Source organism: Cynocephalus volans, chromosome 8 (assembly GCF_027409185.1).
Source record: "Cynocephalus volans isolate mCynVol1 chromosome 8, mCynVol1.pri, whole genome shotgun sequence".
In the NCBI taxonomy this organism is placed as follows: domain Eukaryota; kingdom Metazoa; phylum Chordata; class Mammalia; order Dermoptera; family Cynocephalidae; genus Cynocephalus; species Cynocephalus volans.
In genome coordinates this window covers 100,341,968-100,367,147 of record NC_084467.1, presented here as the reverse complement: position 1 = coordinate 100,367,147, position 25,180 = coordinate 100,341,968, and the positions used below count along the sequence as shown (strand labels likewise).

Below are 25,180 nucleotides of genomic sequence, written 5' to 3'. Positions count from 1 at the left end.
GCGTGTTGCTGAACTTGCTGCTGGGAAGCCTCTCACAGGTGTGCCACTGAACCTACCACTGGAAAGCTGACTGCTGGGATACTGCTGAAACTTTCTGGATATCTTTTTGCTAGGCATGAGCAAAAAGAAAAAGACATACCGGGACAGAAAAAGAAGCCTCTTCTTACTCCAGTGTCCTTTACTGACAAAGCTTAGCACTGTGCCGGGAGACAGGACAGAAATGTTACAGTATCAAAAGCAGGCAAAAAAGAGTAGATTCTTTGCCAAGAGGCAATGAGTAATAAATGGCAGACTAGTCTTCTGAGAGATTCTACCATGAATGGGAGTTGAATTTTGTCAAATGATTTTTCTGCATCTATTTAGATCATATGGTTTTTCTTTTCTAGTCTGTTACTATATTAATTTTCATATGTTACAAAGACCTTGAATTCCTGGGACAAACCCAACTTAGTCATAATGTATTATCCTTTCATATATTGCTATATACTGATTTGCTAAAATATTGTTAAGAATTTTTGAGTCTATGTTCATGAAAATTGTGGTCCAATGTTTTCTTTTAATAGTGCTCAAATTACAGAATGAGTTGTGTGGAGTGTACTATAAAGCAAATATATTTCACCAGGCCTAGTTTCTTGTATTTTCAGGTTTAGTCTAACTTCTTAAAAGTACATATAAAATGTTGACCTTGCAAAAAACAGGAAATTTTCCCCAGGCTATAGTCTCTGTTGTAATATAAAGAATTATAACACAGCAAGGTTGCTGGTTCAAAGACAGACAAGTTACTGATTGATATGTAAAGATACTGGAGAGCTGTGTACAGAGAAGGAATGTTTGCTAAGATCAAGCTTTTGTTGGTGGATCACTTAAATTGCCTTATGGAATGTCACTTTGCTTGTTTTACTGAATGTTACCAGCCTACATTGTTAAAGTATAACCCTACCTATGTTCTCTTCCTGTAACTTCTTGGCCTGGAGAATAACTGCAGGAAGAGAACCCCAATTTTTGGTGCATTTCCCAGATGGAAGGAATGCATCTCTCTTGAGGATTATGGGAGATTAACCACTTAGGGGCTTCTCACTTTTCAGAAGAGATGGGCTTTGAGTAATCCTTTGCAGTTCCGCCACCCAGTGGAAGAGGGGTGACAAATCCGTGGGAGGCAAAGCAACAAGTTGGGAAGTGTTCCCTACTCTATTTGCTAGAAGAGTTTGTGTAGAATTGGTATTATTTCTTTCTTAAGTGTTTGGAACAATTTACTAGTACCATCTGGGACTGAAGTTTTCTTTACGGGACAGTTACAAACTACAAATTCAATTTCTTTAACAGAGAGTGGGTTGTTCAGGTCATCTATTTATTCTTGAGTAAGCATTGGTAGTTTTTGTCTTCCAAGAAATTTGTCCATTTCATCTAAGTTTGTTGAGTTTATTGGCATAATTGTTCGGAATATTCCTTATTATCTACGTAACAACTGTAGGATTTTTGGTGATACCATCTCTCTGATTCCTGATAATGTTAATTTGTGTTTTCTCTTTTTTTTTTCCTGAGCAGTGTGCTTAGAAGTGTACAATTTTATTGATCTCAAAGATAAGCTTTGGATTTCACTGATATTCTCTATTTTCTATTTCATTGACTTCTTCTCTTATGTTTTTTTTTTAATTTATTATTTTTTTTATTTTTTATTTACTTATTTATTTATTTATTTATTTAATTTTATTTTGTCGATATACATTGTGGCTGATTATTGCTCCCCATCACCAAAACCTCCCTCCCTTCTCCCTCCCCCCCAACAATGTCCTTTCTGTTTGCTTGTCGTATCAACTTCAAATAATTGTGGTTGTTATATCTTCTTCCCCCCCCCCTCGGTTTGTGTCTGTGTGTGTGTGTGTGTGTGAATTTATATATTAATTTTTAGCTCCCACCAATCAGTGAGAACATGTGGTATTTCTCTTTCTGTGCCTGACTTGTTTCACTTAATATAATTCTCTCAAGGTCCATCCATGTTGTTGCAAATGGCAGTATTTCATTCGTTTTTATAGCTGAGTAGTATTCCATTGTGTAGATGTACCACATTTTCCATATCCACTCATCCGATGATGGGCATTTGGGCTGGTTCCAACTCTTGGCTATTGTAAAGAGTGCTGCGATGAACATTGGGGAACAGGTATACCTTCGACTTGATGATTTCCATTCCTCTGGGTATATTCCCAACAGTGGGATGGCTGGGTCGTATGGTAGATCTATTTGCAATTGTTTAAGGAACCTCCATACCATTTTCCATAGAGGCTGCACCATTTTGCAGTCCCACCAACAATGTATGAGAGTTCCTTTTTCTCCGCAGCCTCGCCAGCATTTATCGTTCATAGTCTTTTGGATTTTAGCCATCCTAACTGGGGTTAGATGGTATCTCAGTGTGGTTTTGATTTGCATTTCCCGGATGCTGAGTGATGTTGAGCATTTTTTCATATGTCTGTTGGCCATTTGTATATCTTCCTTAGAGAAATGCCTACTTAGCTCTTTTGCCCATTTTTTAATCGGGTTGCTTGTTTTCTTCTTGTACAGTTGTTTGAGTTCCTTATATATTCTGGATATTAATCCTTAGTCAGATATATATTTTGCAAATATTTTCTCCCACTCTGTTGGTTGTCTTTTAACTCTTTTAATTGTTTCTTTTGCTGTGCAGAAGCTTTTTAGTTTGATATAATCCCATTTGTTTATTTTTCCTTTGGTTGCCCATGCTTTTGGGGTCGTATTCATGAAGTCTGTGCCCAGTCCTATTTCCTGAAGTGTTTCTCCTATGTTTTCCTTAAGAAGTTTTATTGTTTCAGGGTGTATATTTAAATCCTTAATCCATTTTGAGTTGATTTTAGTATACGGCGAGAGGTATGGATCTAGTTTCATTCTCATGCATATGGATATCCAGTTATCCCAGCATCATTTGCTGAAGAGGCAGTCCCTTCGCCACTGAATAGGCTTGGTGCCTTTGTCAAAGATCAGCTGACAGTAAGTGTGTGGGTTGATTTCTGGATTCTCTATTCTATTCCATTGGTCAGTGTGTCTGTTTTTATGCCAGTACCATACTGTTTTGGTTATTATAGCTTTGTAGTATAGCTTAAAGTCAGGTAGTGTTATGCCTCCAGCTTTATTTTTTTTGCTCAGCATTGCTTTGGCTATGCGTGGTCTTTTATTGTTCCATATAAATTTCTGGATAGTTCTTTCCATTTCTGAGAAAAATGTCTTTGGAATTTTGATGGGGATTGCATTGAATTTGTATATCACTTTGGGTAGTATGGACATTTTCACTATGTTGATTCTTCCAATCCAAGAGCATGGGATATCTTTCCATCTTCTTGTATCCTCTCTAATTTCTCTCAGCAGTGGTTTGTAGTTCTCATTATAGAGATTTTTCACCTCCTTGGTTAACTCAATTCCTAAGTATTTTATTTTTTTGGTGGCTATTGTAAATGGGCAGGCTTTCTTGATTTCTCCTTCTGCATGTTCACTATTGGAGAAAAGAAATGCTACTGATTTTTGTGTGTTGATTTTGTATCCTGCTACTGTGCTAAAATCATTTATCAATTCCAACAGTTTTTTTGTAGAGGTTTTAGGCTGTTCGATATATAGGATCATGTCATCTGCAAACAGGGACAGTTTGACTTCATCTTTTCCAATCTGGATGCCCTTTATTTCCTTCTCTTCTCTGATTGCTCTGGCTAGTACTTCCAACACTATGTTGAATAGGAGTGGTGAGAGTGGGCATCCTTGTCTAGTTCCTGTTCTTAAAGGAAAAGCTTTCAGCTTTTCCCCATTCAGGATGATATTGGCAGTGGGTTTGGCATATATGGCTTTAATTATGTTGAGATACTTTCCCTCTATACCTAACTTATAGAGGGTCTTTGTCATGAATGAGTGCTGAACTTTATCAAATGCTTTTTCAGCATCTATAGAGATGATCATATGGTCCTTGTGTTTGAGTTTATTAATATGGTGTATCACATTTTTTGATTTGCGTATGTTGAACCAACCTTGCATCCCTGGGATGAATCCCACTTGATCGTGATGAATAATTTTACGTATGTGTTGCTGTATTCTGTTTGCTAGTAATTTAGTGAGGATTTTTGCATCTATATTCATCAAGGATATCGGCCTGTAGTTTTCTTTTTTGGTTATATCTTTACCTGGTTTTGGTATCAGGATGATGTTTGCTTCATAGAATGAGTTTGGGAGATTTGCGTCCGTTTCAATCTTTTGGAATAGTTTGTAAAGAATCGGTGTCAATTCCTCTTTGAATGTTTGGTAAAATTCTGCTGTGAATCCATCTGGTCCTGGGCTTTTCTTTGTTGGGAGCCTTCTGATAACATCTTCAATCTCCTTTATTGTTATTGGTCTGTTCAAATTTTCTACGTCTTCACGGTTCAGTTTTGGGAGCTTGTGTGTGTCCAGAAATTTATCCATTTCCTCCAGATTTTCAAATTTGTTGGCGTATAGTTGTTTATAGTAGTCTCGAATGATTCCTTGTATTTCAGATGAATCAGTTGTAATATCGCCTTTTTCATTTCTAATTTTTGTTATTTGAGTCTTCTCTCTTCTTTTTTTTGTTAGCCATGCTAATGGTTGGTCAATTTTATTTATCTTTTCAAAAAACCAACTTTTTGATTCGTTGATCTTTTGAATTGTTTTTTGGTTTTCAATTTCATTCAGTTCTGCTCTGATCTTAATGATTTCTTTCCGTCTGCTAACTTTAGGATTGGATTGTTCTTGTTTTTCTAGTTCTTTAAGGTGAAGTGTTAGGTTGTTCACTTGCCATCTTTCCATTCTTCTGAAGTGAGCATTTAATGCAATAAATTTTCCCCTCAATACTGCTTTTGCAGTATCCCACAGGTTTTGGTATGATGTATCATTGTTTTCATTAGTTTCAATAAACTTTTTGATTTCCTGCTTGATTTCTTCTTGGACCCATATGTCATTAAGTAGAATGCTGTTTAATTTCCATGTGTTTGCATAGTTTCCAGAGTTTTGTTTGTTATTAATTTCTAGTTTTAATCCATTGTGGTCTGAGAAGATACATGGGATAATTCCAATTTTTTTGAATTTATTGAGACTTGATTTGTGACCTAATATGTGATCTATCCTGGAGAATGATCCATGTGCTGATGAGAAGAATGAATATTCTGAGGTTGTTGGGTGGAATGTTCTGTAGATATCTGCCAATTCCAATTGGTCTAGAGTCTTGTTTAGAACTTGTGTTTCTCTACTGATTCTTTGCCTAGATGATCTGTCTAATATTGACAGTGGAGTGTTCAGGTCCCCTGCTATTATGGTATTAGTGTCTATTTCCTTCTTTAGGTCTAATAGAGTTTGTTTTATAAATCTGGCTGCTCCAACATTGGGTGCGTACATATTTATGATTGTTATGTCTTCTTGATGGATCAGTCCTTTTATCATTAAGTAGTGTCCCTCATTGTCTCTTTTTATGGTTTTTAGTTTAAAGTCTATTTTGTCAGATATAAGAATAGCCACTCCTGCTCGTTTTTCTTTTCTGTTTGCATGGTAAATCTTTTTCCATCCTTTCACTCTTAGTCTGTGTGAATCTTTATGGGTGAGGTGGGTCTCTTGTAGGCAGCATATAGTTGGGTCCTGCTTTTTGATCCAGTCAGCCAGTCTGTGTCTTTTAATTGGGGAATTTAAGCCTTTAACATTAAGAGTTGTTATTGAAAGGTGTTGATTTATTCCTAGCATTTTATTGGTTGTTTGGTTGTCTTAGGTGTCTTTTGTTCCTTGCTTTCTGATTTACTGTTTGGTTTCTTTGTTTGTTGGTTCCTTAGGTTGTAGATAGTGTTTTTGTTAGCTTGTTTTCTCTTCATGAATGCCATTTTTATTGTACTAGCGGGTTTAGATTTTTCTTAGGTTTTTATGGCAGTGGTAGTTATTTTTCGCGAACCAAACCCAGTACTCCCTTGAGGATTTCTTGTAAGGGTGGTCTTGTGGTAGTGAACTCCCGCAGTTTTTGTTTGTCTGAGAAATATACTATTTGCCCCTCATTTCGGAAGGATAGCCTTGCAGGGTAGAGTATTCTTGGCTGGCAATCTTTGTCTTTTAGTATTTTGAAAATATCATCCCATTCCTTTCTAGCTTTTAGGGTTTGTGATGAGAAGTCTGATGTTAACCTGATTGGGGCTCCCTTATAGGTGATTTGACGCTTCTCTCTTGCAGCTTTTAAGATTCTCTCTTTGTCTCTGAGTTTTGCCAATTTGACTATGACATGTCTTGGAGAAGGCCTTTTTGGGTTGAATACATTTGGAGATCGTTGAGCTTCCTGGATGTGAAGATTTGTGATTTTTCCTATACCTGGGAAGTTTTCTGCCACTATTTTGTTGAATATGTTTTCAATGGAATCTCCATTTTCCTCCCCTTCTGGAATACCCATGACTCGGATATTTGATCGCTTGAGGTTGTCTGATATCTCTCTCAGATTTTCTTCCATGTCCTTGATTCTTTTTTCTTTCTTTTTGTCTGCTTGTGTAATTTCAAACAGCCCATCTTCAAGTTCAGAGGTTCTCTCTTCAACTTCGACAAGCCTGCTGGTTAAACTCTCCGTTGTGTTTTTTATTTCGCTGAATAATTTCTTCAGTTCAGCAAGTTCTGCTACATTTTTTTTCAGGACATTGATTTCCTTGTATATTTCCTCTTTCAGATCCTGTATACTTTTCCTCATTTCATCATGATGTCTAGCTGAGTTTTCTTGTATCTCATTCAGTTTCCTTAGAATTATCACTCGAAATTCCTTGTCAGTTATTTCAAGGGCTTCTTGTTCTATAGGATCTAGAGTATGAGATTTATTAACTTTTGGTGGTGTACTTTCTTGATTTTTTGTATTTCTGGTGTCTTTTTTTTGGTGTTTATTCATTGTGGCAGGGGGTTTCACAGTCCACCGGTTTGAGACTAATGACTAACTAGGATGTTGCTGTGGTTGCTAATTTGGTATGGCTCCCGCCGTGACTGCTCAGTTGGCCTCTAGTGTCTTGTGTGTGTGGTTGCCTCGGGTCTTGGGCTTCTCCGGGGATCCACCTTTCTGGTCAGCTTGTACTCTGCTGGGCTGGTGGATCACGTACCACAGGGTGTGTGATCTCTGTTGAGCTTTCACTTTCTGTACAGGACTTCTCCCCGTTCCGTGTGCTCTGGCCCAGGCTGTTAGATCGTGCAGTGGCGACCCCACCGGGTGTGTGGTTTCTGTCGAGTCTCCCCCCTCTGTGCACACTGTGCTGGGCTGGGGCGTGTCTTCTGCACCCCTCGTCTATCAGCTGGGCCTTCAAGACCCTGCTCAGCACCGCCTCGCCCAGGAAGTCTATCAGGTTTCTGCTAGGCACAGACAACCGGTCTCTCTGGGTGCCTTTGTAGCACTGTGTAGATCTTTCTCGGGTCTTGTTCACCTTTGTATCCCCCCGGTATAAACCGAGTCTAGTGCCTGCCTGCAGCCTGCTCTCCGGCAGGTTCAAGCGGACCTGGGAACTCTCCTACCACACTATTCCCAACCAGAAATTCGTTAGGCTTTTTTCCAAACTGGTGGTCGCAGAGATGTTATCTGCCTCCCAGTAACAGGAAGTTTACCGGGGCCGGAGTCCAGGGTGTGGTGGAGTGACAGTCGGCCCGCCCGTACTTTCTAGCCCTCCCAACACTGGTTGGGACGCCCCACACCCCCAGCCCCGCCAGAGAACCGCGGAGGGAGTGGGAGAGGAGGCCGGCCCGCAGGGTCCGGAAAGCCCCGCGCCAGGCCAAGCAAATGGGCTCAGTGATGGCCGAGCAGGGCGGAGCTGCCCGCACCTGGGAAAATGGAGGCAGCACCGGGGCAGTGAGTGGCCTGGTGGTGCAGGCGGGAGCCGCGTGGGCCAGGGATCACTCACAGTGCTGTGCCAGGTCGGGCGCTCGCTCTGTCTCTGGTTTGTTGCCTTCCGTGTTCTCGGCGCTGCCGCCTCGGGCTGCTCAGTCGCGGCGCCGCTCGGGCGCTCCCAGGAATCTTCTTTAATGCCGGCCTGAAACCTCGAATCCTGAATAGGGCAGCTGGCCGCCTTCAGTGCGGCCCCAGCCTCCGCGATCCTGGCTGCATCCACAGCAGCCCTGGCGCCGTGTTCCCTGTTTCAAGACTCGCTTTTGCAGCTAAGAATCAGTTCTTTTCCTGCTCCACACTTCAAAGCTGTTGCCTGTAAATGAGGCAGCCTCTCCTGCCGGGGGCAAAGTGGCGTTGAGCCCCCACGACCGGCCAGCAGCAGCAGTCCTCCCTTAAGAGATGGCCAGAGGAAGGTCCACAAGTTTCCCGGCTGCCTGAGGCCCAGTGGCCACCTTTTCCACCTCAGCTACTCCGCGCCAGCCGCCGCAGCCGCCGCCATCTTGAAAAACAACCCTTGTCAGTCATTTCAAGGGCTTCTTGTTCTATAGGATCTAGAGTTTGAGATTTATTAACTTTTGGTGGTGTACTTTCTTGATTTTTTGTATTTCTGGTATCTTTTTTTTGGTGTTTATTCATTGTGGCCGGGGGTTTCACAGTTCACCGGTTTGAGACTAATGACTAACTAGGATGTTGCTGTGGTTGCCAATTTCGTATGGCTCCCTCTGTGACTGCTCAGTTGGCCTCTCGTGCCTTGTGTGTGTGGTTGCCTCAGGTCTTGGGCTTCTCCAGGGAGCCACCTTTCTGGTCAGCTTGGACTCTGCTGGGCTGGTGGATCACGTACCACAGGGTGTGTGATCTCTGTTGAGCTTTCACTTCCTGTGCAGGACTTCTCCCTGTTCTGTGTGCTCTGGCCCAGGCTGTTAGATCGTGCAGTGGCGACCCCACCGGGTGTGTGGTTTCTGTCGAGTCTCTGCCTCCCTGGCCGCACGTCTCCCCACTCTGTGTGCACTGTGCTGGGCTGGGGCGTGTCTTCTGCACCCCTCGTCTATCAGCTGGGCCTTCAAGACCCTGCTCGGCACCGCCTCACCCAGGAAATCTACCAGGTTTCTGCTGGGCACAGACGACCGGTCTCTCTGGGTGCCTTTGTAGCACTATGTAGATCTTTCTCGGGTCTTGTTCACCTTTGTATCTCCCCAGTATAAAGCGAGTCTAGCGCCCACCTGCAGCCTGGTCTCCAGCAGGGTCTAGCGGACCTGGGAACTCTCCTACCACACTATTCTCAACCAGAAATTCGTTAGGCTTTTTTCCAAACTGGTGGCCGCAGAGATGGTATCTGCCTCCCAGTAACAGGGAGTTTACCTGGGGCCGGAGTCCAGGGTATGGTGGAGTGACAGTCAGCCCGCTCGTACTTCCTTGCCCTCCCGACACTGGCCCGGGACACCCCCCGCCACCAGCCCCGCCAGAGAACCGTGGAGTGGGAGCGGAGGCCGGTCCGCAGGCTCCGGAAAGCCCGGCGCCAGGCCAAGCATGTGGGAGGGCTCAGTGATGGCCGAGCAGGGCGGAGCTGCCCGCACCTGGGAAAATGGAGGCAGCACCGGGCGGTGAGTGGCCTGGTGGTGCAGGCGGGAGCCGCGTGGGCATCCACCCCCCCGAACAGAGCTGTGCCAGGGATCACTCACAGTGCTGTGCCAGGTCGGGGGCTCGCTCTCTGTCTCTGGTTTGCCGCCTTTCCCAGTTCTCGGCTGCTGCCGCCTCGGGCTGTTCAGTCGCGGCGCGGCTCAGGCGCTCCCAGGAATCTTCTTTAATGCCGGCCTGAAACCTCGAATCCTGAATAGGGCAGCTGGCCGCCTTCAGCGCGGCCCCGGCCTCCGGGATCCTGTCTGCATCCACAGCAGCCCTGGCGCCGTGTTCCCTGTTTGGAGACTCGCTTTTGCAGCTAAGAAACAGTTCTTTTCCTGCTCCACACTTCAAAGCTGTTGCCTGTAAATGAGGCAGCCTCTCCTGCTGGGGGCAAAGTGGCGGTCACCCCCCACGACCGGTCAGCAGCAGCAGTCCTCCCTTAAGAGATGGCGAGAGGAAGGTCCACAAGTTTCCCGGCTGCCTGAGGCCCAGTGGCCACCTTTTCCACCTCAGCTACTCCACGCCAGCCGCCGCAGCCGCTGCCATCTACAGCACAAAGGTCCTGGCCTTGTCCTCTTCGGGCTTCGGTTTCCACCGAGTGAAAGAGCAGCGGGGACATCGTACCCAGGTCCCGGAGCCGCCCTTCTTCTCTTATGTTATTATTTCATTCTTTCTGCCTAATTGGGGTTCACTTTGATCTTCCTGTTTTAGATTCTTATGGTAGAAGTTTAGATCACTGATTTGAGATCTTTATTATTTTCTCATATAAGTATTAAATATTATAAGTTTCCATCTAAACACTGCCCTAGCTACATCCTACAAATTTTGATACATTGTGTTTAATATGTTTTGATATGTGGATATGTATGATATTTTGTAATTTCCCTTGTTATTTATTCTTTGGAATAAAAAGGTTATTTGGAAGTATGATATTTAATTTCCAAATATTTGGAGATTTTCCAGCTATCTGTTAATAATTTCTAATTTAACTCCATTAGGGTCAGATAATATGTTTCATATGATTTAAATCCTCTTAAATTTATTGTCTTGTTTTACAAAGGTCCAGAATATGAGAGTACTTCAAAAAGTTCATGGGAAGATTCACATTACCTTTTAATTCTATTTTTCTACAAACTTTTTAAGTACCCTTATATGTTCTATATTTGTAAATGTTCCATGTGCACTAGAGAATAATGTATATTCTGCTGTTGCTGGGTGGCATGTTCTAATAAATAGCAATTAGGTTAACCTGGTTGAAAGTGCTATTCGTGTTTTCTATTACATTACTGATTTTTTGCTTAATTTTTTAATTAATTACTAAAAGAGGGCATTGAAATCTTGAATTATAATTACAAGGTTGTCTATTTTCCTTTCAGTTCTATCACTCTGGTATCATTTCCCTTCTACCTGAAGAATTTCTTTTAATGTTTCTTATAGTGCAAGTCTGGTGCTGAAAAATTCCCTCACCTTTTTTGGTCTGAAAATTCTTTCTCTTTCATTTTTGAAGGATATTTTTGCTGTATATAGAAATCTAGATTGGCAATTTTTTCCTTGCAGCATGTTCAAGATGCCATTTGATAGATTCTGGCTTGTACAGTTTCTGTTGATATGTCTGTAGTCATTCTTTGTTTCCTTGCATGTAATATATCTTTTTCTTTCTCTGTCCACCTTTTACATTTTCTCTTTACCACTGGTTTTCAGCAGTTAGATTATAATGTGCCTTGGTGTGGTTTTCTTTATGTTTCTTCTGCTTTGGATATGTTGAGCTTTTAGATCTATGGGTTTATAGGTTTCATAAAATTTGGAAAAATTTCAGTCACTATTTCTTCAAGTATTTTTTCTGCTTCCCCCATTTCGGTTTGATATTGTGCTATAGGTCAATATGGACAGATCATAGTCCTGTTCCACCTATATTTCAGTATCTGAAAATAGCTTTTAGATATATCTCGTCTAATTTCTAGTTGTTTACAATAAGAGGGTAAATACAGTATCAGTTAGTCCTTCATGGCAGAAGTAGAAATCTCTTTGTTTTTTGGTTGCTCAAAAAAAAAAAAAAAAAAAAAAAGGTTAACTTTTTCAGTCTTTTTCCTCTCTGTGCTACAGTCTGATTAGCTTATATTGCTATGTGTTCAAGTTAAATGATCTTTTCTTCTGCAGTTTCTAATCTGCTGTTAAGTGCATCTAGTGAATTTTTAAGTCCCATTTAGTTCGTTTTTATATATTTCATTTTTCTTCATTATGTTCATATTTTCTTTTCAATCCTTGAGTATATTTATAATAATTTCAAGTTTCCTGGTAAGTTAATGCCATCATTTATGCCATTTCTATTTCTTTTTTCTACCCACTGACTTTTATTTTGATTATGGGTCATATTTTCCTGCTTTTTTGCATGTCTAGTAATTTCTTATGCTGGACATTGTAAATATTATGTTATTCAGTGTCTCTTTAAAAAATATTGATTTTTTTTCCTTTTTTTTTTGTTAGCAATTAAGTTACATGCATATCACCTTGATCCTTTTGGGGCTTGCTTAATGGCTTTGTTAAAGAGGGACTAGAGGAGCTTAATCTACGGCTATCTATGGCAATTTTAGCATTACTAGTGTCTCACGACCGTTATGGGGTCTCTCCACTTAGGCTTGTTAGGCCCTGGGTAAGCTCTGAGAATTGTGTTTTTTTGCTTTGTTTTGTGTTATCAAAACACAATTGATTGCCCATGTCTGTGGGGTACAGCATTGAATATCAACACCTACGTGCAATATGTGCAATTTGATGCTCAAATCAGGATATATTCAACATTACACAATGTAATCATTTTTGTGGCCCTTTAGGAATTTCTCGCTAACCCCTCTTCCTTCTTTTCCCCCTTTCCCACCTCTGGTGGCCTAGTTCTGTTCTCTCCTTTTGAAAGTTCAATGAATTGTTGTGATTGTTGCATCTTTCTTTCTTTCTTTCTTTAGCTCCCACTTATGAGTGAGAACATGCGGTATTTCCCTTTCTGTGCCTAGCTTATTTCACTTAACATAATTTTCTCTAAGTTTGTTCATGTTGCTGCAAATGGAAGAATTTCATTCTTTTTTATTGCAGAATTTTACTGTTACAGCTCCCAGACCTTTGTCTGGCCTTGTGAAGTTTGACCCTACATATTTTCAGCAATGGACTCAAGGGGGCGCCCTTGCAAATTGCTGGAGCTCTGAAACTCCATAGCTCTCTCCTGTCTGACACTGCCCTAAAAATTCCAGCAACTCAGGGTCAGCTGTACTGTGCCTGGGCTGTCCCTCCCTGTGCTGTTGTCTGGACAGTGTCTATAGGCAGAAAGTTGAGGAAATCATAGGACTCCTTTGTGTGTAGTCTCTTTTCCTCTTCTCTCAGGAATCATAGTCCTGTTCTACCTACAGTTCAACATCTGACAACAGCAAAAGTCTCTCTCACTCTATCTCTTTTGTTGCTGAAATTGTCTCAGATTTTTGTCAGTAAGCATCTCTTCTAGGTGGCTTTTGTGTCCTTCCAAGATGTCTTTAAAATTTTTTAAGCATTTCCATACTTTCTGGTACCATTAGATGTTCCGAGCACATCTTGTACTTTCCTTGCCCCAGACCTCGAATCAGAATTTTCTCCAAGGAGACCTCGAAGACCAGATATGACCATTCAGTTTGCTATTTACTACTGATGTACTGATTTGTCATTGCTTCTAGGTTCCTAGGAGGTTTTTGAACACTTCAATTTGTGAGTAAGTTAAGAGGTCCTGTGAAGATCTGAAAAGTCTGCAGCCGCTTGGACCCTGTGAATTAAAACTAAATAAATTGTAGCTCCTTTCTAGGACAAAAACTAACACTGAGGAGAAATTGCAAAACTGGAATAATAAAAATAAATTAAAAAGAAGATCCAAGTGAAAGCGGCAGATGGCAGTTACAGAGACAGATCTTTGAAAGTACAAGTACATATTTTTATTACCTTGTTTTAACAAGGGAAGATGAAGCTCCAGAGCTGAAACTAAGTGTTATACAGAGACACTCCATGCAGGCAAAATACTAAGTTACTTACAAGGGAATGAAAATCAGATTGTTATCAGACTTTTTAAAAGCAATGCTTTATGGCAGAAAACAATTAGATAATTGACTAATATATTTAAGATGATCAAGTAAAGAAAATATGAGCCCAAAATTTCATATCCATCCAAACAAACATAAAACTATAAAAGCCACAAACGGCTGATATGATCTTGTAAGCATTTCCTGGGAATTCTAGTAGAGAGCAAGCTTTATATAACCACAATTATTGAAGAAACAACAATATAAAGATTGATTGCTAGATTATACATGTATTTACCCACAGGATGAAGAATTAATGACAATTATAAAGGGGAGAGTACATTAATGTAATGGCTGTTTGCTTTGCCCATGTTGATATAGCTCAACTACCAAAAAACAAGGTAAGAATGAGGAAAGCACATGCAAAGTAGAATAAGCTTACTGATACCTCATATTTTTTGAGAGTAAAAAGATATTACTTCAAGTCAGATGATGGAGAAAGGGAGGGAAGGAAGAAGCAGAGATGACTAGATAATTTTAAATACTCATAGTCGGGACAAAAACAAAAAAGGGGGGAGGAGGAACAAAGAGTATTATATAAAGGTAACAATTAGAATACAAATACAAACCTTCCCGAAAAGAGAGAGCTCAAATAAAATAGACTATATAGTAAAAAGCTTTTTATACAAAAGACATATATGTCAGCATAGTAAAACATGAGAGAACTGAGGCTAAAGATATTGATCATATCAATAAATATAAAGAAAGTTTCACATTGTCTAGTAAGTAAAATACAGATTATTTGTAAATCAGATTCAAAAACTTTAAGAATAAAAAGATAGACAGAGATATATCAGGCAAATACAGGCATTGCAATTCTGAAATCTGACAAGGTAGATTTGTGGGAGGAAATCATATATAAGGAGTCAGATTTAAAAACAAAAAATATTTTATACCACACTAAGGAGTCTGAACTTTATTTTGCCATCAGTGGGAGTCTCTGAAGGATACGATGGATGAGAATCAGATGTACACTTAAAGATGGATAAGACTGAGGTGACACGAGAAGAAGAGGATCCAGTCAGAATGAGGGAAGGGGAAAAACACTACTTGAGTGTCTACTCTAGGCTGAGTGGTTTACATGCATGTTCTCATTTTAATTCTAGTAACAACTATATGACGTGAGTGTTGTTATTCTCATTTTACATATAGAGATACTGAGGCACAGGAACATTTAGTAACTTGCCGAAGCAAAGCAGCTAGTAAGATGCTGATGTCAAGGCTCTGAAGTCAGCTTTACCTAGCTCTTTGCCACTACATAATGCTATTTGTGGTTTAAAAAAGAAAAAAGAAAAAAGAAAAGACAAATAGTCCAAGCAAGAAAGGGTGAGGGTCTAAGGAAGTGGAGAGGGATAGATATTTAAAAAGCATACTCAGGAAGGCTTGGTGTTAGACTGGACATTGTTTAAACAACAAGAAAAAGAAACAAAAAATTCTGGAACCATTAGAAAGCTAGTATCCACCAGGAGTTACAAATATATTGAAAAGGAAAACAAAGCAGAATGCCCTTACACACCCTTTTATTATCTACTGCCTTTTTTATTCTTCCCCAGACCTGTACTAACTAAAGCCAAAACTTAAAAATATACGATTTCTTGTTCTGTGTTTTTTTAGAAATACACTGCTACAACAATAACTAGGTCCTCTGAAAACCAGTAAGACTGGAATAAATCCACCGACATCTAAATAAAAATTCAAAATAAATCACCACGTAGAAGGCAAAGAAAGCTTGTTTCTTTTCCTCTCTTTTTTTTTTTCATTGGAGGAGGGGCAGATTTTAAAACCAGTAATGCTCTAACAAAATTATTGTTCTCCACGTACAAAAATATTGAGAGCTAAAATGTTTTCTTACTGCATAGGATTTATTTATTTTTAATTTTTTTTATTCTAACAGTTGATTGTACATATCTGTGGGGTACACAGGTGAATATCAATACCTGTGTGCAATATGTGATGCTCAAATCAGGATAGTTAGTATATTCAACATTATACAATGTAATCTAATCATTTTTCATGTCCCTTTACCAATTCCTCCCTTATCCCCCCACTCCTCCCCCTTCCCCACCTCTGGTAACCTCAGTTTTGTTAAAAATTGATTTACAGCAATAAAATCTAGTTAACAACATGAAAATATATATTATTAAACTGTAGTCATCTCTTTTCAAAAAGTCACAGTATAAAATCTTCCAGTTTTTCTACTTTTAAAAACAAAACCCCTGAAGTCCTCTGAAAATTCTTCTCCTTGGATAAATTTTTGTTTCATACCTGTCCCTAACTTAGTCTTCACAATTCTACATGAGATACTCATAATAATATTGAATTATTTCTAGATGTTTAATTAGTTAAGTGAGGATATTTCTGCCTCATTTCTTTTATTACATCACATACTTACATGGAATGGTTCTCAAGTAGAGATTATCTCTGATCACTTGCTGCAGTTTGTGGTCAATTGATCCTTTCTGAAACTGAAGACTCAGGTAATGTCGTAAATCTTTATTAATGACTTTGCCTACAAAAAAAAAAAAAGACAGAAAACAAAACACATAACTGTTAGATGTCCAATTAAATATAGAAGCTAGTGACTGAATATCCTTAAACTATTTAACTATAAACAGAAAAAAGAAATCAGAATGCTTTATTAAAAAGAAGGTAAAAACAAATTATTATAGGTACTATAATAAAAATATGTACCTGCAATAAATGTGGGTATAGTTTTACATGGTAGGAGAGGCAGGTTAAAGAATATGACAAATATACAAGGTAATTTCATTTGGTACTATGGCTTTAAATACCATCTATATATTAATAATTTCTAAATTCATATCATGTCACCATCCCTGACCTATCTCCACCAAGCTCCAAACTCATCAAGCTCATTATATATATTGCAGATATATTTGGAAATCAAATAAACACCTCAAATTTCAGATAGCCAAAACAGAATGCTTAATTCTACCCTCCTCCAATGTTTTTCTCTCACCTGGTTTTCCCTGTCTTAGAAAATAACAGCACCATCAACCCATAGAACATTCCCAAAATCCAGAAGTCATCTTTGATTTCTCTTTTACTGCTATCCCCCAGATCTAATCTATCAGCAAATTTTGTCAGTCCTACCTCCAAAACATATCCCATTTCTCTCCATTTCCATTGCCACCAGTCTTAATTTAAACCACAATTTAATCATCTGGAATTCTGCAACCACCTTCTAATCGGCCTCCCTGTATCCATTCTTGCCTCTTTCCTGCCCCACCACTCACATAGCAGACTGAGTGAGATTTGAAATATAAATCAGATAATTACTACTCTGTTTAGAGCCCCCCAGTAGTTTCTTGTCACGCTTGGAGCAAAATCCAAACTCCAGTACAGGGCCTAAAAGGCCCTACATGTTCTGGCTCTGACTATCTCTGACCATAACTTGTTCACTCTTCCCCTCTCTCAAACTACATTCCACCCACATTGGCCATCTTTCTGATCTTTGAAAAGGCCAAACTGGGTCCTACCGCAGGCCCTACCTTCTGCCGATTTCTAAATTTAACAGGCATTTCTGTCCACTTGCTTCACTCTGAAAATAGTGTGAATAAATAAGAGTCAAAGATTTCCTATTATTTGCAGGGAAAATGGGAGATAAGTAGAGGAATATTAGGGGTCTCAAAGAAATATTAAACAAAAATAGGAGATTGCAGAAATCTGATAGCAGTGAATTTGTGGTAAGGGTTGAACTTAAAATAGAAATCAAAGCAGTCTGAACACTGTTCATTAGACAAGACTTCAGATAATTAGGAAAGATCAATGCTAAGACAAAATAGACTATCTTACTGAATATGAAATGACTAGTTAATTAAAGTATACTCTGTTTACTTGGAAAACATACTTATGGCAAGGTCTGATACAAAAAAACGTTACTATAGATCAGTTCGTTAACTATTATTCCACAATATTACATTTCTAATCCTTCTTTTGCTCTTTTCTCACATGTTTAAACATAAACTGTGTGAGAGGGTGTTAATATAAGAAGGAAATCAGAGTGTTTCTAAAGTTCAGAGATAACATTCAGACCCAAAACTAATAAACACAAACCAGAAAAAGCTCCTCTTTTGCCTTGCCAAAAGCGGATTCTGAGAAAGAGGGAAACTTTGCAACTGAAGATAAAAAAACCTGAAAGATATTTACAGGGATGAATCCTTGGTCCCAGAGGTTGCGTCTGTCAGGCAGAATCCCACTTACCCATGTCTAATTTAGATAGAATCATATGATTTTTTAATTTATATTACCATACTTGTTCATTGCAGGGTAGAAGAAAACCCTAATTTATAACCAATGTTGTACAGTCTCATTGTTTACAGGAAAAAAATACTATATACCCAATAATAAGTTCATTAAGTATTTTAAAAATTAGGTAAGAGATGTCTCAAATGCTTTGTAAATATTATACAAAAACTTTGGTGGATTCCTTTATAGGTGCTTAAAAGTGCTTTGTGATGTTTGAGAAAGTTTAGTTAGGGTTTCTTAATGAACAGAGAATGTATCATTGTTTTTTTCCCATTTAAAATAACATAATATAGGCTCCAAAAATCAGTAACCGAACATCTTTTCAGAAAAAGACTTAATTTGGATAAAGGATAATACCTGCATAATTAAAAAAGACAATTTGAAGGAACAATTTTTTAAATTCAAGATTTCCTTTTTTATTTTTTTAATTTGAGGCTTTACTATAAGATATAGTATAACTTATAAACTATAAAATGCTAAAAATCCAGATTGGATTTTAATCTATAAAAATAACAGCCATTAAATTAGATATAATAAAAGAACAAAGACACAATAAAATCATATATCACAAATTACAGTATGATGGGTCTCTCAAGGAGAAATGGAGTTAAAACAACTCGTTTTATTTTACAGGCCTATGAAATCTTAAGACTGAAAAGCCAGTTAAAGCAAAAAGAGCCAGGTTTCAAGAATAACACCTACAATTATTAGGCCTGGAACTGCACTCTTTTTTCACCCTCAACTTCTCCTAGGATTCTAGACATAACAATGAGATTAACAATTGCAAAGAAAGGGGTGAGGGACAATTTTATAAATGTAATATTTATTTAATATGTGTGAATATTCAAAAAAGCCATCACACCTTTTTTGAGACTGGAGGCAAAATATTATAAGCATCAATGAAATATCAACTGTGAAAGTTTAACAAATTAACTGTATGTGTTGGCATTTTTTAAGATTAACAATTAATAATAAAATATATTAGATGTAGCAGTCATCATGGACTTCCTTGCCTCAAGAAATCAGAAGAACTTTCCTAAGGGGACGGAATATTATTGTTCTCCCTTTGATGAGGGAATTTGCATTATAAAAAATGTATAAATATCCTGAATAGGAAGCTGACTGTGGGATTACCAGAAAGCCAAAAGAAACATTAACTCAAAAATACACTGCTGAGTATATCTATATTATCAAGTTGTGTATGAATTTCTGCCCTTTGTTTAGGGATTTTTCATAGAAACTTGACTTTTCAAGTCAACATTCCTTGACTTCTAAGTGATTCATAAGTCAAAGCAATTTATGAAACTTAAAAATAGATCTATATATCTAACAAATACAGCTTGCGTGGGAAAATGTCTATAACTGAAATCTCAATCATATGAATAAATCCAGACACTTAAATTTCAGTCTACAAACCCTTAGTCAAAAGAAACTGTAACTACAAATCCATAACTTCCGAATATCTGCAAATTAATATTCACCACCAGTTCTCTTTGTGGAATCAGTTTATAAAGTAACTGTATTATTTAGATAAACCCTATGGCATGCCGGCGTGAGTATGGCTGTGCGAGCAACTGTACATCAATTTAACTACCAACATTTCATCTTTTCCACAAGTATAGTCAAGGAGATGTTGTCAACCACTTGCTAAAGTCAAGATACAATATGTCTTTACTGTTCTCTAATCCAGTAGTAATTATAAAACTGAAAAAAAAAACGAGGTCAGTTTGGCATGTCTTTTTTTTTTACAAATTTCTTATGATTCATGGTGATCATCCCATTCTCTTCTAAACACAATTTTTGGGGGGTTGGGGGGCGAGAGGTAACAATCTATTCAAGTTTTGCCACAGTTTGAGTTAGGGAACTACACTTACTCCTTTATTGAAACTGGAACATTTGTTTCTCTCCAGTCTCCTTGTACTTCCCACATTCTCTGTGATCCCACAAAACATACTGACAATAACACTGAGATCATATCTGAGTCCCTTCAACTGCTGGGAGGCAACTCATTTGTGCCTTGAAAACTTACATTTATTTAAAGTTAATGATACTCCTACTATCTTCTCATCTTTTTATGGTTTAATTTCTCCTATTTCAGGTTGTTTGTTTTACCTTTTACTATTGGAAAAGTAATCCTGTTATTTCGAAATTATAGAAGCAAAGAAAGAATGCTATAGTCTGATTTCTGCTGCAAAGAGCTAACATTAGGAATATCTTTTCAGACAGTGAGTCTACCTCTTCCTTCTTGAGGCTCTTGCTCCAAACACAACCTCAAAGCTCTTTGTGCTCTCTGAAGCATCTTAGCCCCCTTTGAGCTTTGGCCTTTGAAAAGAAAATTCATAAATGTTGATTTCTTAAAGTCTACTTAGGACTATATACCTATGTGATAATTATGTGTTCCTTTCATCTATCAATATAGATACCCTTTAAGAAACCCGAGCTGCTCAGAGAATTCTGCACATCCATTAGAATTTCTTTACATGAAACCTCTAGCCTTGGAACAATACATATAGAGACTATCTTTTAAAAACCTGTTTTCCTCAAAGGCAAAGGATGGACATAATCATGTCCCAATTCTCTTCCTTACTATGACTGTATGAGACAACTTGACTTCCCCAGTAAACTGTTCAATATAAATAGTTCAACACAAGTAATGTTACTAACTAGTCCTTTCCCATTAGACCCAGACTCAGAATAGTAGTTATTGCTTCCTCTACCTTGTAAGCTCTACAGCAGTGAAGGGAAGGATCCATGAAAGTAGTGAGAAAGACATAAGCTTAATGCCAGACTGACTCCTTTGGCTCAAGGCAGGCGGTTCCTAAAACAAAATAAATCAAACTGTAGTCCACTTATTTGTGAAGCTGTAAGTGGTATTCATAAGGATTTTCTAGATAATCAATATATTCTATGGCACAAAAATTATCCAAAAATACCATATGTTTTGTTAAACATAAATATTTGTCACCTATGTGAGGGCAAAGGCCATGGTCTGTTTTTACATATTTAGTCCCAGTATCTGGTACACAGAATGAGTAGATCAGCTTGATTTTGTATTTTCAATTGTTCATTTGACTCTCTCCATCTTTGGATACATGAAATTTTAGAAGACAGTACTCACTTAACTGATACAGCACTCTTTAATATAGTCTATATGCAACTTTATTTTAAACTGTGTTTCTTAAACAATGAAACTGATTTTAGTTTGACTATCAAAATGCTAAATTAAATTCCCCATAAAGCGGCAAGCTCTATAAGCCTTTAAAAGTAATGTTTGAATTATAGTTTATATGCCAATTCCTCAAATTCTGTTTTTTATTATCATTTTAAAACATATTCACAAAATGGTATCTAGCCTCAAATATAAAATATGACTAAGCTAGCCATTCAAATCGATTGTCTTCTGGCTTCACTGGGGATAACAAGTCTACAGCAAGGAAAAAAAAAAAAAGCCAAAAAGTCTTCTTTCTACTCTTTCTGGGGAAAAGGTGAAGAAATGAGAAGAGAATGGGAAATAAATGAGAACACTAATGACTAGGACTGTTATTTCAGAATTATTACTGTATACATGTATTATATTATATGCTACAGTTTTAACTCACTCCTCATGATGACTTTTGAGGTAGGTGTTATTATTACCCCCATCCTACAGATAAGAAGCTGACGCACAGAGAGGTTAAGTAACTTGGCCAAAGTTACACTGCTAAGTGGCAGACCTGGATGTGAACCCAGTCAACCTGGCTTCAGAACTTGCACTGTAAACACTGTAAGCACTGTGCTAGAATGTCTCTGTCTCTCTCTTTCTCTGTAAATATGTGTGTATGTACATACACATGCATACACAAATACACATATTCTCTTTTGATGAATTTCTTTTTTTGCATAAGCTTATAGAGTGCAAGCTTACTGTTTTATAAGAGCCTATCTTTCCATGAAAGAGTTACATTTAGTCATTTCTGAGTCCTGAGTAGTAGGCACTTGGGGGTAAAGCAATGAATAAAAGTGGGCCCAGATGGAACGTAAAGTCTCTTAGGGAAGATGAACATTACAAAAGAGAGGTACAGAACATTGGGAGACTCTATAACCTAGATCCAAAGTCTGGAGCTTACAGGAAGACTTCACTGAGTTAGTGCCATTGGAGCTGAAACTTGAAAAATAAGTAGGAGCCAGCTAGGCAAAAACAGGGGTACAGGGAATGTTGGTAGAGGAAGTGGGACATGCAAAGGCACTTATTTGAGGTGGGAAAGAGCACAGTAGTTAGAGGAACTGAGAGAAATTCAGTATAGCTGGCTCTTGGAAAGTGAGGAAGAGTTCACACAAGCTGAGACAAGAATTCCAGGCACCAGCAGGTTAAGCAGAACCTTGTAACAATAATTTAAAAGAACATCAACTAACTCAGGTTTGATACCAAAGCCCTTCATAAAAGCTAAGAACTATAGACATATTCTTCCTGGCCACTTCTATATTCCATATTTGTGTTCAAAAGCCATCTTAGTCTCTCTATTGTCATACATCTTAAGAGCATATATTCAAGGTTTTAACCTCAGAAGACCCATGTCTACATAATTCTCTAAGTATGCCATTCTCATTATAGGCAAGCAAGAACTTAATGAATTTTAAAAATAATTTATATAATTAAATTCCTGTCCAGTCCCAAGTGTGAAAAGCATTAAATACTCTGGAATTTCCTGAGCCATTTCAGTTTTTAAAACTAGTCAGTTTTCAGTCATCTTCCAAATTAGCTTGAAGAAACACAGGTTGAAGCAATCAAGCAGCACTGCTATCTTCTACATAATACAGCAGCCTCACCAGTCAGGAGAGTCTCTTGCTAAAAGAGGTCACAATCATTGTCTATGTTACAAATTACAGCAATAGTACATGTTAAAATGGGAGTTTCCCTTCTAGGTTCCAGAAAGCAGCCATAGTAAATACATTGATCAGATTTCATCTATTGCCCTGGACCTACGTGGCTGGCATTTTAAGGTCAAATCTGCTGTTACACAGCTGGTTCTTCCCTTGCACATCCCTAGAAAGGTTTCTTTTCTCTCTCCTTCCCTTTTTTCTTCCCATCTCTCTCCTTCCCTCTCTCCCTTGCTTATTATTTTTTAATCAATTTACAGTCAGAAGTACTGGGAGCATAGCTAGAGAAAGAACCCTTTGGTGTAGGTAGCCTATACATCTGAAAAATTCCTGAACTCTACCAAACTGAAAATAGCCATTCCTAAAAGTCTATCACAGTTTATTATATGTAGAATTCCATATTAATGCAGCATTGAAATTGCTTCATTATATCCGAATTATGTGTAAATAAAACCCATATCATGCTATGCCCTTTTAAAAAAAGTTTTCATGGTTTTTTATTTGCTTGAATAAAGCAAGTATTTCTGTGTATGATGCATTTACACATAACAATCATTTCTCTAAAAAACTCTCAGACACGTGGCCAGGGATCTGAGTTGTAAAGAAAAAGGGTCGGTGTTGAATCTGACCAACCACAATATGAGAGAGAGAGAGAGTGCTGGTGCCCCAGAGGAAAATGCTATTGTACCTATATACACGTCCTCACTTTTGAGACACCACCACCAGTCCTATTAACACTCTGCTCTACCCCTAAGCTTCATGCCCAACTATTTCTTCTACTGGTATTAGTTTTGTGTCTACTCTACCTGGTGCCCCACAGTGCTGTGTACATATAAATACTGTTAGTGTGAAAGTCCTGCAACCTAACCACTTGTCTGCCTGCTCTTTGAAGTCAAGACCCAGGCAGAACTCTGGAGTCCACATTAAGAAGGTCCCGTTTCACATCTCCTTCCTGCTGGTTCTTGCCTCGGAACAGTATGATACATGTCTGTCTCCATCACTGGATCCTAAGTGTGTGTGAAGTCAGGAACAATATTTTGTTCATTTCTATATCCTCCAAAATATTTAGCATAGCGCCCAATAAACACTTGTCTTAAACACACAAAAAATGATGTTTTAAATAATGTGATTGAAGAGCATGCCTGGGGTACTAGGCAGGAACCAAGGGCAGCCCCCTCCGCCTGGAAGCAGGCTAGGAGCCATACAAAAACACCACTTCTACATGGGTAGCCTGCCACCACCACAGCCACCAAGGCTGAAAAAGCAGCTCAACGCCACAGTAGTAGCCACAGCCACTATGCAGGCAGCCCGCCAGACACTCAACTGCAGTGACACAAGGAGAGTCACCAGCAGAGACCAGAAAAAGAAGACGTCTCTCTCCTTAAAGCCCACTCTAGAGTAATAGAATAAGCAACTGCTCTATCATGCCTCTGCTTAATTTTTGATTTTAGTAGTTTCAGTCTTCTCTCAATTTTTATTGGTCAGTCTAGATAAAGGTTTGCAAATTTTGCTGATCTTTTAAAAGAATCAACTTTTGCTTTTGTTGATTTTCTCTACTGTTTTTTAATTCCCTATTTCATAAATTTCTGTTGTAATCTGTTATTTCCTACTTATATTTGCTTTTGGTTTAGTTTACTTTTTTTTTTTTTCTATATTCTTAAGGTAGAAGTTTATGTTACTGATTTGAGATTTTTCTTACTTCTAATATAGGTATACAAGTAAAAATTTTCTGTAAGCACTTCATGAGCCCTACATCCTATAAATTTTCATATGTTGGGCTTTGATTTTTATATGAAAGTACTCTCAATTCCCTGTGGTTTTTCTTTTTTTCCATTGTTAATTCAGAAGAGTGTTGTTTAACTTCCACACATTTGTGAATTTTCTAAATTTCCTTCTGTTATTTTGGTCAGAGCACATTTTCTATGATCTTAGTCTTTCTAAATGTATTGACTTGTTTTGTGGTAAAAAAAAAAAAAAAAAAATTCCTAAAAAAAAAAAAATAATAATGTGATTTCTGTGCTTACATAATTTTAAATTGAATTCATCTTAGAAAAACGCTTTTATTATAGTCCTCAAAGACACAGAAATCCTTTCATTAAGCTGCATCATTAAAACTAATGTTTTGATGTATAACAGTGTAAACCTAGACAACTATGCTAGTTGTTGGGCTCTTTTACCTGCCTGTAATCCTGTACCAACTGGGCCAATTGTCAAGTTAGGGCTGGGTCTGGTCCTCACAGACCCCTCAAGCCCATTCAGAGGCTGTGTCACAAACCCTTCCCACGTCAGGCTGGGTCCCCAGACCCCTTACACACAGGTCTATGAGCTAGGTAACTGGCCAAAAGGTCCTTGGAGCCATAGGTTAGAAAACATGGCTATACCAGGCAGACGCTGGAGGCAGACGCCGGAGGCAGACATCCACCAGCCTGCTTCACTAAAGACACATTGGCACACATGTACACTAACT

At 38.5% G+C, this 25,180-nt stretch overlaps 1 protein-coding gene across 2 annotated transcripts in view; it reads right to left on the bottom strand.

The window, feature by feature from the left end:
• Window positions 1-25,180, bottom strand: part of MAGI3 (membrane associated guanylate kinase, WW and PDZ domain containing 3) — a 260,239-nt gene that overhangs the window by 86,349 nt on the left and 148,710 nt on the right. For both annotated transcript variants that reach the window (XM_063104426.1, XM_063104427.1), the window contains exon 2: window positions 15,980-16,096. In XM_063104426.1, coding sequence (XP_062960496.1) covers window positions 15,980-16,096 — 117 coding nt within the window. The remainder of the gene's footprint in view (window positions 1-15,979; window positions 16,097-25,180) is intronic.